This window comes from Dendrobates tinctorius, unplaced genomic scaffold (assembly GCF_039654945.1).
Source record: "Dendrobates tinctorius isolate UK_male_01 unplaced genomic scaffold, ASM3965494v1 ptg000028l, whole genome shotgun sequence".
NCBI classification, from domain to species: Eukaryota; Metazoa; Chordata; class Amphibia; order Anura; family Dendrobatidae; genus Dendrobates; species Dendrobates tinctorius.
The window spans coordinates 44,413,488-44,429,062 of NW_027361696.1; the positions used below are offsets into that span (position 1 = coordinate 44,413,488).

Sequence of the window (15,575 nt, forward strand, 5' to 3'; positions counted from 1 at the left end):
GGAGCATTATTATACCTGATATATTTTTGTATATTTATGATATTTTTTCACTATTTTCATTTTGCTGCTTTCCCTTTATCCCTCCCCCACACCCTACCCATTCACCCCCTCCCCCTTTTCCTCCCTTTTTTTCCCTCTTGGTCCGCTCAAATGTTGGCATGTGATAGCGGTATGCATGCAGCACAGTGTGCCGATAGCTTAGTCAGGGCTATCGTGTCTCTATGTCCCCTGGCTCTTTGGGTCATGTGTTCCTCCATGTGATTCCCGTTGCCATGGTTCATGATGCAATGCTTTGGTCTGTGCCATGGCATTTTTGTGCTGACATGCGTCACTTCACGCTTTCACTTTATTCAATAGTACACACATACGTCACTTTCTGCCATTCTATCTTAATTTTTTCACACATGCGCACTGGAAATTTAATTTGCAGTTCCATTATATTATAGATATATTATGTGGTGTTTCTCTCTATTTTATGATATTTGTTAAATCTCATATAGTTGTTGTTGTTCATTATCCCTAAGTACTTATGTTTATCGCTATTGACGTCATTTTGAGATTTTACAAATTCTACTAAATAGCCGTCAATGACATTTTCTGCACAGCGCATGCGCATATAGTTGCTGCCGGGAGTTGTAGTTTCTCAGTGGTTCTCTGGCCACAATATGTTATTGCGCAAGCGCGCCTTAGTCATGCCGGGAACTGTATTTTTCTCCTTCGATATCCAATTTCCTTTTCCAGTCAAATGATCTGGTCTTTTTATTCACACCCTTTGTAACTATGATTGGGTGCTTGATACACACACCCTTTTCGATATTGGATGTCTCTTATATTTAATCCCCCTCTGTTTCTTCTTTGCCACCACCCCCTGACAAAGGCAAATATGCACGTCAGGAGCGGCACGCCATCCTTAAACAGCGAGACCACAAAGTCTTGTAAGTTATTGACTTTATGTATGGTCACCTATTATCTATTTCATTAGTTTCCCGCTCTACTCATTATCTTTTTACTCCCTCTTGTTTTTGCACTCAGTTTTTGTACACACGGCATGTGTACCTTAGCTATTGATATAGCCTTATATATAAGATATCTTTTTTGCTAGGCACTTTTTGCACCATGCACTTTATCATTGCCACATACCCTAGTTATGATTGATATTTATCTTTTTATTTTGATCACTTTGGGCAGTGCAGAGATTTTTTGATATTAATGGTCTTTTTTGATGGCATCCTTGTAAAATGTAATTTTATTATTTTTATTAACTCCATTATTATTCCTGATTATTTATATTATTGAAACAAAATTATTACCTATTGTATTTCTTGGATTGAATCTTTTTTTCTTTTTTTAGTCTTTTTCAAGCTAATATCTTTGTAATAGAGAGGAGAAATGAAGACCTAGAAACTGTGTTTTGTTCAGTTCTTTAGCCATTGTTCACAAATGTGGCCAGTTTAACATGCTCAAACCGGTGAAAGGTCCTCTATTCTGAAAAGAGTTATACAAATTCTTCAAACTTTTAGTATATTTTATTAACTGCTATGCATGGAAAAAATATTAACTTTAATAATGTTTACAAAAGCAAATATGTAGGTAGTAATATTAAACAAACTGTTAGAAAATAGAAAGTAAAATTTAAAAAAAAAAAGTGTTTTGCAAGAAAATTAATTTGTCATTTGAAAATGGTGGTCGGAATATTAGCCCCCCCAGCTAAACACACAGTATGTGTACAAAGGCAATTTAAAGCACATTAAAGCCATATCTTGCTTGTAATGTTTATTTGGAAATTGTAGATAAATGCAACCCTGAAGTTGTAATTGCAAGTGCAGGAAGCAGAGATTGCACTTGCAGCTCTCCTGCCGTATTCCCCATTTCTCCACCCATCTTCAGTGTTTGACAGACAAGAATCTCTCCTCTCAGTGATCTGCCTTACCTGCCTGAGATTCTGCTTAGATGCCATCGTTGTCCATGGTCATCTCATTAATAGATGACAGCACATACGCAGATGAATAGTTCTGCTCAAAAAGACCTAATCAGGTGCTTACTAAGCAAGCTCCCCACCCTCTGAGGAGATAACCCTTAGAAATGATGGTATCCGCACAGAATCCTGGGTAGGGAAGGTCGATCACATTGAGAAGAGTGAACTGTCTGTCAGATACCGGAATAAGGCAGTGGGTGGGGAAATAAGGAGAGAGGAAGAGGAGCTGAAAGAGCAGTGTATATCCCTTACACAAACTAAATTATACAAGCAAGATATGGATTTAATAAGCATTAAAGGGCCTTTACACACCCTTTAGTTAGTAGTCTAACACCCTGATTTTTCCCTTTAAACACAGGTCTGCTATATCTTACAATCTCAAATCAGATTGCCTAACTATAAGAATAATGTAATACTTAAAAACTGCAGTTATTATCTACTTCTAGAGATGAGTGGAATGGATTTGTGAGACTTGGGTTCAGGATCCAGGTCAGTGGTACCGGTTGACTTAAAAGGCGTCCAATGAATCTGTTTCTTTCTGGCGTCTACTTTGATGCTTTTGACTAGCCAGAGCTGGCACAAGATCATCTGTGCATCATGTCGCGCAGATGAGGTTGTGACAGCACTGACAAATCAAATGCCACTCAAGGGATGCCAGAAGGAAATTTGAGGTGCCCCCATATAGCTGCAAAGTACCACTGACCTCGACACTGGAGTCCCCGGAATTGATCAAATTATCTCTTAGCTTACTTCATATTGATGAAACCATAATGTGATACAATAATGAGAAGACTTCACTGTCCCTGTCCATTACACTCAATGAGATAACTGTTATCTTTTACCAAATCTCTACAGCATAACTGGTAGATAAGTCTTTAAAAAGGTATACGGTATATACAGTTATGTATTTTCAAACAATAGTATGATTTGCAGCTGTTCAAAATACCATCAAATTTAAGTTTAATATTAAATGATACATTCTTTTAAAACATGGAAAGCTAAGTTTTGAACTTGTGTGATGGGAATATGTTCAAAAATCCTCTTGCTTTTTGCATGGGTCGTTAGGGTTTTCGTTTAAAGCTCTTTCGAGCCTGGAGGGGATGGATCTGAAGAAGTTTTGTTTAAAACCTTGACCCATAAAAACATAAATGATTGGATTAATGCAACTGTTAAGACAAGCCAGGTTGATGACAATAGTAGTTATTGTAAAGAATTGAATCTCAGGTCCATAATACCAAGGTGTTAGTGGCCAGATGTAATATGGAAACCAGCAGATGAAGAAACACAAGACAACAGCAGTGATGATCCTGTAAGATCTCCGAGATCGCTGAGATCTTTTACATTTTTTTACTTTGAAAAAGATGGTGACATAACAGATCAGGATGATGAGAAAAGGGATCAGAAACATTATAAAGAATCTGATCATATGAATGGTGTGTTGTTTATCAATATAAGATGCATCATCACGATGGATATCAGTTAGACACCACTCATATAAATCAAGATTATAAACTTTGTACCAGTAAAAAATTAAACCAGTAATGACAAAACTCAATACCCAAAAGACTCCCACGGTGATTCTAGCTTTTTTACAAGTTCTATGAACTTTTGCCCAAATTGGCCACATGACCGATACCCAGCGGTCAATACTCATGGCCGTCAAGAGAAGAACACTTGTGCTCATATTTAGAGTAAACAGAATCATGCTGAATATGCAAAAAAGTATTGGTAGCTCTTTAAAAAATAAGTAAACCCAGTCTGCAATTCTCAGAGGAATAGATGCACAACACAGGAAGTCTGCGATGGCCAGGTTGAGGAACCACACGGCACTGATTGTCTTCTTCATCCTGAATCCGGCAATCCAGATGACTAATCCATTACCGATGATGCCGAGAGTAAAAATGATGGAGTATAAAGTAATTGACATCTTCTTCATAATATCCTCACAATCAAAGCAGGAAGTTGAGTCATAATATGATCTTGTAAATCAAGATAAGGAAGAAGTTAGAATAATGAAATGTTAATATTACTATTATTATTATTTGCTTCTTACATGGGAAAATACATTGAGGTTAGGGAGAAAAAACACATTGCAAATGTGAGGTCACGATATGCTGTTAGGTCACTATAACATATTCCACCATTCCAAAACTGAAGAACTAAGTGCTCATTATACTGTATCTCTGTTCTGAATTGTTTGACTAGTTATATGAAACTTCCCATATTTTTGCAATTTTTATGATTAGAATTGATCATTTCAGGCTTTTTAGATATGGATTGAATATGATAAACATTTAAAAGGGTTATCCAGAGAAAACACGTTTGCTTTTATCCACAGGGTAGGTGATAATTTACTGATCAATGAAGATCAGACTGCTGAGACTTACACAGATAGGCAGAACAGTGAATTTTTAGTCACAATGGGGCACTTTTATCCCTGTTACAAAATGGAGTACATATGAACATATGACTGTCTGCTGCACCTTTGTCAGTAATAACTTGGCAGCACTTATCAACCCAACAGGGCATGAACAGAACAGCAGTCGAGCATTTGCACTGACACTCCATTATAACTGGAATAAAAGTTCTACTTTTTTCTGACCAATGCACGATCTAGCATTTGGTCCCCCACCAACAAACAATTCATCGCCTATCCTGTGGGTAGGAGCAAACTTGTTTTCATCTGACAATCCCATTAAGTGAAGATTTTGCAGCAAAATATAATTTATGCTTGTGAAAAAAATAGCATCACCTGCAGTTTTGGGCAAAGACTCGGATGTAAAAGTGAATAAAGCCTACACTGATTTTCTCTAGAGAAAAAAAACAAGAGGAAGATAAACCTACAAGTTATCATAATCCAGAGAAGTATAAAGTAAACTCAGGTTGAAATCAGTGGTATCCATTGTACCTAAAAGAAACATAAATGAAAATAATAGTTATTAAAGAAAAATCATAAAAAGTAAAAAAGAAAATGTCGTTTTATTAAACACATCTAGGATCATTGTACAAAATGTGCATATTCTTTTATATAGTTATATCTCTTATTTATGATTCAGAGGTAGCTATTAGTGAGGAGCGAAAGTGCTTGGTTAAGGCGCTTTCCGAGCAGGCTTGTGTGCTAACTGAATGTCTTTGGCGTGTTTGAAAAATATAAAATATGTTTGAGTCCCCGCGTCTGCATGTCTCATGAATGTTTGACAGCCACAACACATGCAGGAATTATCTAACAAACAGGAAATTCCGGCATGTGCTGTGGCTGTCGAACATCCACAAGACATGTACCCACGGGGACTCGAACATGTTTTTCAAGCACGCCAAAGTGGTCTTCTTTTGTCTGGTATGGCTTTTTCTTCTGTACTGTGTTTGTGTCTGCCTCCAGCTCCTGGCATGGTCAGCACCTAGTGGCCATGATGGTGTGATGTAGATAATGATATGCTACTGTGCATCGCCCAACATTAGGATGACATAAAACCTAGACAGCGCAAAAGATGGTAGGTGTTGGAGTAATAATGTATATATCACTTGACAGAAGAAGAGGCCTCACTATACCAAAGAAGACCACCTAATTGGAGCGTGAGTAAGTAAGTTCAAGGTATGTATCTTTTTTTTTTCATTCTACCTATGTTTATCTGTGCAGATAATAGTTATATGAATATATGACAAACTAATATACAAAATGTCTAGGTACTGTCATGATCCATGCTGGATCATGACTGATACAGTTGTGGCCAAAATTATTGACACCCCTGCAATTCTGTCAGATAATACTCAGTTTCTTCCTGAAAATGATTGCAAACACAAATTCTTTGGTATTATTATCTTCATTTAATTTGTCTTAAATGAAAAAACACAAAAATAATTGTCCTAAAGCCAAATTGGATATAATTCCACATCAAACATAAAAAAGAGGGTGGACAAAAGTATTGGCACTGTTCAAAAAATCATGTGATGCTTCTCTAATTTGTGTAATTAACAGCACCTCTCCTCAGTTCCTTCCTTCACCCAGCATGGAGTCCAGCATCTGAGTGCAGCTTCCAGCAAAAGAGTCCAGCAACTGAGTGCAGCTCTACACCACAGCTGCCACTCCACCAAGCTTTGCAAGAGTTCTTCACTGACACCATAGCTGCCACTCCACCATGCTTTACACGAACTCCTCGCTGACTCCATAGCTGCTACTCCTGGAATCTGACTGAGTTGTCCTGGACTCTCCTCAGCTCCTTCCTTCACCCAGCATGGTTGGAAAAGCCCAACAATATCACCAACGTGAGTCAGAACAACTGACACACCTTTATTGAGTAAACACACCTGTTAGTGATTCCCGTGCAATTACACTAACCACCACCGGGGGAAAACTATCTCTAAAAACACAGTGCAATGACCATACTGGCCACCGGGGCAAACAGAACAAAAGACACCACAGTGTAATAATCCTAATGGCCACCGGGGGCAAACCCAACTCCGAGCACACAGCTCAAGGAAAAAAAAAGGTTACTTTGCATTATACAGTTGTGGCTAAAAGTATTGACAACCCTGCAATTCTGTCAGATAATACTCAGTTTCTTCCTGAAAATGATTGCAAACACAAATTCTTTGGTATTATTATCTTCATTTAATTTGTCTTAAATGAAAAAACACAAAAGAGAATGAAGCAAAAAGCAAAACATTGATCATTTCACACAAAACTCCAAAAATGGGCCAGACAAAAGTATTGGCACCCTCAGCCTAATACTTGGTTGCACAACCTTTAGCCAAAATAACTGCGACCAACTGCTTCCGGTAACCATCAATGAGTTTCCTACAATGCTCTGCTGGAATTTTAGACCATTCTTCTTTGGCAAACTGCTCCAGGTCCCTGATATTTGAAGGGTGCCTTCTCCAAACTGCCATTTTTAGATCTCTCCACAGGTGTTCTATGGGATTCAGGTCTGGACTCATTGCTGGCCACCTTAGAAGTCTCCAGTGCTTTCTCTCAAACCATTTTCTAGTGCTTTTTGAAGTGTGTTTTGGGTCATTGTTCTGCTGGAAGACCCATGACCTCTGAGGGAGACCCAGCTTTCTCACACTGGGCCCTACATTATGCTGCAAAATTTGTTGGTAGTCTTCATACTTCATAATGCCATGCACACAGTCAAGCAGTCCAGTGCCAGAGGCAGCAAAGTAACCCCAAAACATCAGGGAACCTCCGCCATGTTTGACTGTAGGGACCATGTTCTTTTCTTTGAATGCCTCTTTTTTTCTCCTGTAAACTCTGTGTTGATGCCTTTGCCCAAAAAGCTCTACTTTTGTCTCATCTGACCAGAGAACATTCTTCCAAAACGTTTTAGGCTTTTTCAGGTAAGTTTTGGCAAACTCCAGCCTGGCTTTTTTATGTCTCGGGGTAAGAAGTGGGGTCTTCCTGGGTCTCCTCCTACCATACAGTCCCTTTTCATTCAGACGCCGACAGATAGTATGGGTTGACACTGTTGTACCCTCAGACTGCAGGGCAGCTTGAACTTGTTTGGATGTTAGTTGAGGTTCTTTATCCAACATCCGCACAATCTTGCGTCGAAATCTCTTGTCAATTTTTCTTTTCCGTCCACATCTAGGGAGGTTAGCCACAGTGCCATGGGCTTTAAACTTCTTCTGACACTGCGCACGGTAGACACAGGAACATTCAGGTCTTTGGAAATGGACTTGTAGATTGCTCATGCTTCCTCACAATTTGGTTTCTCAAGTCCTCAGACAGTTCTTTGGTCTTCTTTCTTTTCTCCATGCTCAATGTGGTACACACAAGGACACAGGACAGATGTTGAGTCAACTTTAATCCATGTCTACTGGCTGCAAGTGTGATTTAGTTATTGCCAACACCTGTTAGGTGCCACAGGTAAGTTACAGGCGTAGTTAATTACACAAATTAGAGAAGCATCACATGATTTTTCGAACAGTGCCAATACTTTTGTCCACCCTCTTTTTTATATTTGGGGTGGAATTATATCCAATTTGGCTTTAGGACAATTCTTTTTGTCTTTTTTCATTTAAGACAAATTAAATGAAGATAATAATACCAAAGAATTTGTGATTGCAATCATTTTCAGGAAGTATTATCTGACAGAATTGCAGGGGTGTCAATACTTTTGGCCACAACTGTAACTGTTACGGTCCCTGTCCTGGCTCTGCTCCCCGGTCTGCCACTGCCCCCCGTAATTGAACTTGTTTTTAATTTATAACTAGAGTTGAGCGACTTTTGGTTTTTTAGGGTCGAGTTTCGTTTCGTGAAACCCGACTTTTCCAAAAGTTGGGTCGAGCAAGATCGTCCGATTATAGCGAAAAGTCGGGGTCGTCCCGAAACACGAAACCCAATGTAAGTCAATGGGGAATAAAAGTCGGCAGTGAGAGGAGGACAGGAAACACACCTACAGTGCCCATTTGAATGCCAAAAGCATCAATTCTTCTTACTTAAGCTTGTCAACCTTAATTAACTTCATAAAACAAGTTACGCACTGAAAAATGGGGGTTATTTGGCTAAAGTTGTGGGGGGGAGGGCTGGCTCCAGGTTTTCATGGGCCCTGGGCGAAAGAGTGCCCCTTTAACACATACCACAACTCATCATGCTCCGATACGGCAGAGAAATAGCGGTATAGTACAATGAAAAATACTTCAATTTTTACATCTCATGACGAGGCCCATCTATTTCTCCATACAGAATCATTGGTCCCATATAATGTTTGAAACAGTATATGATGAGCTCCACATAATGCTACAGTATATGTTGGTCCCCATGGATGAAGCTCCACTGTGTTATGGGCCCAAATAATGCTCCAGACATAATGGGCCCCATTTCTAATGCTCTAGTGTATAATGGGCCCAGTAAATGCTGCTCCAGTGTCTGATGTCCACCTTTGGAATGTTCCAGTGTATGGTGGGCCCCATCTATCATTCTCCAGAGTATAGTGCTCCCCAAAAATTGCTGTCCCAACATTGAAAACAATCAAATAAGTCTCCTCGCTAGGGAATCCCTGTACTAGTCTGGACTCCTCGTCGTCCCCATCTTCCATCTCACTGCACAGTATTTCAACCTTGCAAGTGCTGTGATCCTGAGCAAGCAGGGGGGGCCCACTCGTTGGCGACGGCACTGGCACAGGGCCCCTGATAGTACGGTGGTGTGTCTGATGGCGGGTGGGCCGAACCTGCACTTTCATCTGCAGCTTCCTCTTTGTCACCGTGTAAGATGGAACTGTATATGGGAAGGGTAACCTGAGTTTCATCAGGGTCAGATTCAGGCCGTGTAGCGTGCGAGGGGAATGTAGTGGTCTGGGTCAATGTACCAGCAGATTCATCGAGCAGTGGCTGGGCATCAGTGCACTTGTGTTGCCCCCAGGAGTACGGTCGCCACAGTGGCATTACCTTCCTCCTAGGGAGTGTGATGTCATGCTTGGGAGCAACGAAGGATCTCTCTAGCAGGTTAACTGATTGGGCGGCGTTATTCCCACGAGTCATGACCCTCCAAACAGCGTTCATGAAGGCAAAGTGTTTGTTTTAGGTGGGCAGTATGGTTGCAAAGCTGAACCTTAAAGGAATGTCCAGAAGGGCACCACCAGGAGTGGAGCCTACGGCGTAATTTGACTCAACACGGGCAACCTCAACCATGCCAGCTACAGAACAGATGCACACATTGCAAGCTTAATTCCGTTAACGAACGAGACTCCGTCATGCCCCGCGGTCCGAGTCCGGCTTACTAGAGGGACACGTGAGGCTCTGGCACATGAGATTGGCCAATAACTGGTGTGTCATGCCCTTACATGTCCATGGCTGCATGTGCGCTACAATGAAAAGGCCAGCGTTTGTCGCTTACAGGTGCAGATAACCCGCTGAACAACGTTAGTGATGGGGATCACTGATTACAATTATTACCCGCGAACAATGATTTCCCAGTAAGTGCAGGTCAACCGCAGTTCCGGAATTAGGCCTAACCGTCATTCCTGAAAAAATGAAAAACTTACGTGTGCAAACCACAGGTGCTGTAGCTTGCTTAACAGCTCGCCAGCTGTTCTCACGCCCAGTATGGATTACACGTGATTGCACAAAAGTGAGAAAGGGTACCGTATCCCCAGATAACATGTATGGATAGCATAGTGTACACATTCAAAATATATGTCTATACATCAGGAGGCAGGCTCAGACGGTGTTAGGCCCAGTATGGATTGCACGTGATTGCACAAAGGTTAGAAAGGGTACCGTATCCCCAGATAACATGTATGGATAGCATAGTGTACACATTCAAAATATATGTCTATACATCAGGAGGCAGGCTCAGACGGTGTTAGGCCCAGTATGGATTGCACGTGATTGCACAAAGGTAAGAAAGGGTACCGTATCCCCGGATAACATGTATGGATAGCATAGTGTACACATTCAAAATATATGTCTATACATCAGGAGGCAGGCTCAGACGGCGTTAGGCCCAGTATGGATTGCACGTGATTGCACAAAGGTTAACATGTATGGATAGCATAGTGTACACATTCAAAATACAGTATATGTCTATACATCAGGAGGCAGGCTCAGACGGTGTTAGGCCCAGTATGGATTGCACGTGATTGCACAAAGGTTAGAAAGGGTACCGTATCCCCAGATAACATGTATGGATAGCGTACACATTCAAAATATATGTCTATACATCAGGAGGCAGGCTCAAACGGTGTCAGGCACAGTATGGATTTGACGGCCCAGACTACACAGCGGAGGAGCAGGGAGAGGTAAAAATTGCAAATGCTGGGGCCCTGCCCAAGCAAGGGAGGCCCACTCATGGGCGTCGGTACTGGCACTGAGCCACTCATAGTACCGTGGTGTGTCTGACGGCGGGTGTGCACCACCACCATCAGAGACACTTGATTGCACTATGAGGGACCCTGTGCCAGTGCCCGCGCCCAAGAGTCGGCCTACCCACCTGTCCAGGGCAACGGCACTCGCACGGTGTCGTGCGCTAGGTGGTGACCCCGGCCATGGGGGGGGAGGCAGCACAGTTAGGGAGTTTTAGAAAGTGGCATATGTTGATGTTGGACATTCAGCTGATGCAAAAGGTGAAATAGGTCAAGTCCCAGGAAGAGGTGGACCAAAGCAAGCCATTTTTCTGTCACCCTATGTGTCATCAGGGGAAGGAGGGACAAAATCCTTGGAAACCCATGCGTGGTTCATTTTAATGAAGGTTAGATCATCCACATTTTGGGTTGACAGACGGGTCCTTTTTTCTGTCAGGATTGATCCAGCTGCACTGAAGACTCTTTCCGATAGCACACTTGCAGCTGGGCAAGCGAGCTCCTGTAAGGCATATTGGGCCAATTCAGGCCAGGTGTCCAGTTTAGCGGCCCGATAGTCAAAGGGGAATGACCTGTGTGGGAGAACATCGATATGGGAGGAAAAGTAGTTTGTAACCATAGTTGACAACTGCTGTCTCCTGTCACTTTCCATCGATGCAGTATTACCAGTTGTGTGAGCGGTACTTGAAAAATCAGTCCACAACATTGTCATGAAACCCCTGTCTCCAACGCCACTTCTGCTGTGTGCACCACGAACACCTGTGCCAAGCTGACCCCGGCCCGTACAGCTCGTGTGAGAACCATCACCGCTGCTGTGTGCTGGGAATGCCTCAAGCAACCGATTTACCAGAGTTGCTTGTTTATTAGCCAATATTAGGTGAAGGTTCTCCTGTGGCATGATGTTTTGTAATTTGCCTTTATAGCGTGGATCCAGGATGCTGGCCAACCAGTAGTCGTCATCGTTCATCATTTTGGCAATGCGGGGGTCCCTTTTTAGGATCTGCAAGGCATAATCTGACATGTGGGCCAATGTTCCCGGTGTCAATGATGCACTGCGAGTGCTGGTTGGAGGAGCACTTTCTGGCAAATCCACATCCCTAGAGTCACGCACAAACCCTGTACCAGAACTTGCCACGCCAACATTTTCACTTGCCCCACGAGATGCATCCTCCTCCCCTAAGTAATCATCCCCATCATCCTCCTCCTCCTCTTCTTCCTCCACCTCGTCCAGGAGAGGTCCCTGAGCAGACAATGGCTGAATGTCATCAAGGATTCCCTCCTCCTCTTCCTCCTCATCATCATTGGCTGCAGAAGCCTGCTCCTTAAGGTGCGTCAAAGTTTGCATGAGCAGACACATAAGTGGGATGCTCATGATTAGGATGGCGTCGTCTGCGCTTACCAGCCGTGTGCATTCCTCAAAACACTGAAGGACTTTACAGAGGTCTTTCAGCTTCGACCACTGCACACCTGTCAACTCCATGTCTGCTCTCAAAGTGCCTGGCTGTGTATCCTCCCACAAATGCATTATGGCCTGCCTCTGCTCGCACAGCCGCTCCACCATGTGCAGGGTGGAGTTCCACCTTGTTGCAATGTCGATAATGAGGCGGTGGTTGGGAAGGTGGAGCAATCGCTGCAGCTTCTGCATACGAACGGAGTGTACAGGCGACCGGCAGATGTGCGCGCACAGTCTTCGCACCTTCTGGAGCAGGGCTGTTAACTCCGGATAATTTTTGAGGAAACACTGCACCACCAGGTTCAAGGTGTGAGCCAAGCAAGGTATGTGGCTGAGTTTTGAAAGGGCTATGGCTGCCACAAAATTACGGCCGTTATCACTAACTACCTTGCCTGCCTCAAGATGTACACTGCCCAGCCATGACTCAGTTTGTCGCTTCAAGTACTCGGCCAGCACCTCGGCGGTGTGTCTGTCGCCCAAACACATCATCTGCAACACAGCCTGCTGACGCTTTCCACTAACTGCTCGATAGGGGGACACATCGTGTGCAACAGTGGCAGCTGCAGATGGAGTGCTCGTACGACTGCGCTCTGTGGACGAGCTTTCGCTTCTGGAGGAGGAGGGTCGAACGCCTACAGCCAACTGTTTCCTATACCGTGGGCTAGGCAACACTGTCCCACCACCGCTGTCCCCTGTGGACCCTGCATCCACCACATTAACCCAGTGCGCAGTGATGGACACGTAACGGCCCTGGCCATGCCGACTGGACCATGCATCAGTTGTGAGGTGCACCTTTCCGCTCACTGACTGCTTGAGTGCATGGACAATGCGGTCTTTCACATGATGGTGGAGGGCTGGGATGGCTTTGCGAGAGAAGAAGTGGCGACTGGGTAGGTCATAGCGTGGTACTGCATAGGCCATGAGTTCGCGGAAAGCTGTGCTTTCCACCAACCGAAAGGGCATCATCTCAAACGAGATTAGTTTGGCAATGTGGGCGTTCAAACCCAGTGTACGCGGATGAGAGACTGAGTACTTTCTTGACCTTCTCATAGTGTCTGGGAGGGTGAGCTGGACTTGAGAGCTGCATATGGTGGAAGTAGCAGTGGACAGGGCGGACTGAGAGAGGGTTGATGATGGTGATGGAGTTGGTGTTCTTTCTGATGGCCTAGAATCAGTCTTTCGTTGATATAACAGTGGGATTCCCTGACTGCTGTGGCCTTGCAACGACACCTCAACATTTGCTGCTGTGCTAACCGGTGGGCTTACAGTGGGGGAAACAATGTAGCGTTGCTGACTACCTTCGTTGTGATCAGTTGCACTTGTGGCACTTGAGGTTTGGTGTTGTGTCCACGCTTGCAAGTGCATGCTGGTTAAATGTCTAAGCATGCAACTGGTATTCAAATTTTTCAGATTTTTCCCTCGGCTAAAGGTCTTTGCGCACTTCTTACAGATAACCTTGGCCTGATCATGAGGATTTTGTTCAAAAAAGTGCCACACTGCACTCTTCTTACTTTGGCAGACATTTTGCGGCCTAGCACGCTGTGATCTTTTGACCCTCTGGACAAGCTGTCCAGCAACTCTTTTGATGTTTGGAACCTGTCTTTGGAGTGCTCCGGGCCTGCCAGATAACAGCTGTTGCGATGTCGATGTCTGCTGTGGATGCTCCTCATCTGAGCTATTGGAAGCAGCACCCTCTTCCCCCAATGGATGCCAATCTGGGTCAACAACTGGGTCATCCATCACCTCCTCTTCTATGTCATGTGCACCTTCCTCTGTGTCACTGTGTATGGTGGTATAGTGTGCGGGAAGGGGCACCTGAGTCTCATCAGGATCAGAATCTGGCTCTGTACACTGCGAGGACAATGTAGTGCTCTGAGTGAATGTACCAGCAGAATCATCCATCAGCGGCTGTGCATCAGTGCACTCCATGTCAGATTCATCTTGGCCTGGGTAATTCACCATTTGACTTGATAATCCAGGCATGGTATGTGAAAACAGCTCCATGGAGTAATCAGTAGTATGGCCTGCGTCATCCTTCAATCTTGGTTGGGGTGAAGGACACAAGGAAAGGTGTGGTTCATGAACATGAGCCTCCAATGACGATTCAGTGCTTTTACTTTTTACAACTGAAGAAGAGGAGGCGATAGAGCTGGAGGCTGAGTCAGCAATGTAAGACAAAACTTTTTCCTGATGCTATGGCTTTAAAAGCGGTTTGCCAACTCCTAGAAAACTAAGCCTTCGAAGCCTTATGGAGCCAGACGATGATGCAGGCTCAACACCTCCTGCATTCGGACCTATTTTGCTCTTGCCACTACCATCAGATCCACCACCAACACCATCATTACCAGCTGCCAACCCCCGCCCAATTCCACGGTCTATTCCACCAGCCTTTCTCATTTTTGGTAGAAATGCAGACAAAATCCAACAAATTATATAGTAATGTAAAACAAGGTACAAGGTGTCTATAGGACAGGGGAGATTTTGAATTTCTGCACACACTAGTAGACACTGGACACTTTTGGATTGTGTGAGGCCCACTTAATATCTGAGCGCTATGTCACAGGCTCGATGGCACAGCTGTGACCAAAGTGACTAGAGAATAAGGGAGATTTTGAATTTCTGCTCACACTAGTGGACAATGGACACTTTTGGATTGTGTGAGGCCCACTGAATATCTGAGCGCTATGTCACAGGCTCGAAGGCACAGCTGTGACAAAAGTGACTAGAGGATAAGGGAGATTTTGAATTTCTGCAGACACTTGTGGACACTGGACACTTTTGGATTGTGTGAGGCCCACTGAATATCTGAGCGCTATGTCACAGGCTCGATGGCACAGCTATGACCAAAGTGACTAGAGGATAAGGGAGATTTTGATTTTCTGCTCACACTAGTGGACAATGGACACTTTTGGATTGTGTGAGGCCCACTGAATATCTGAGCGCTATGTCACAGGCTCGATGGCACAGCAGTGAACAAAGTGACTAGAGGATAAGGGAGATTTTGAATTTCTGCTCACACTAGTGGACAATGGACATTTTTGGATTGTGTGAGGCCCACTGAATATCTGAGCGCTATGTCACAGGCTCGATGGCACAGCTGTGACAAAAGTGACTAGAGGATAAGGGAGATTTTGAATTTCTGCAGACACTTGTGGACACTGGAAACTTTTGGATTGTGTGAGGCCCACTGAATATCTGAGCGCTATGTTACAGGCTCGATGGCACAGCTGTGACCAAAGTGACTAGAGGATAAGGGAGATTTTGATTTTCTGCTCACACTAGTGGACAATGGACACTTTTGGATTGTGTGAGGCCCACTGAATATCTGAGCGCTATGTCACAGGCTCGATGG

The 15,575-nt window shown here is 43.7% G+C and overlaps 1 protein-coding gene across 1 annotated transcript in view; it reads right to left on the bottom strand.

Moving 5' to 3' along the window:
- Nucleotides 1-1,538: 1,538 nt before the first annotated feature.
- Nucleotides 1,539-15,575, bottom strand: part of LOC141084904 (formyl peptide receptor 2-like) — a 35,208-nt gene continuing 21,171 nt past the window's right edge. Inside the window, exons 2-3 of the mRNA XM_073569855.1 lie at nucleotides 4,820-4,883; nucleotides 1,539-3,954 (exon numbers count right to left, since the gene is read on the bottom strand). Of these exons, the coding sequence (XP_073425956.1) occupies nucleotides 3,006-3,954; nucleotides 4,820-4,878 (1,008 nt within the window). The 5' untranslated portion in view covers nucleotides 4,879-4,883 and the 3' untranslated portion in view covers nucleotides 1,539-3,005. The remainder of the gene's footprint in view (nucleotides 3,955-4,819; nucleotides 4,884-15,575) is intronic.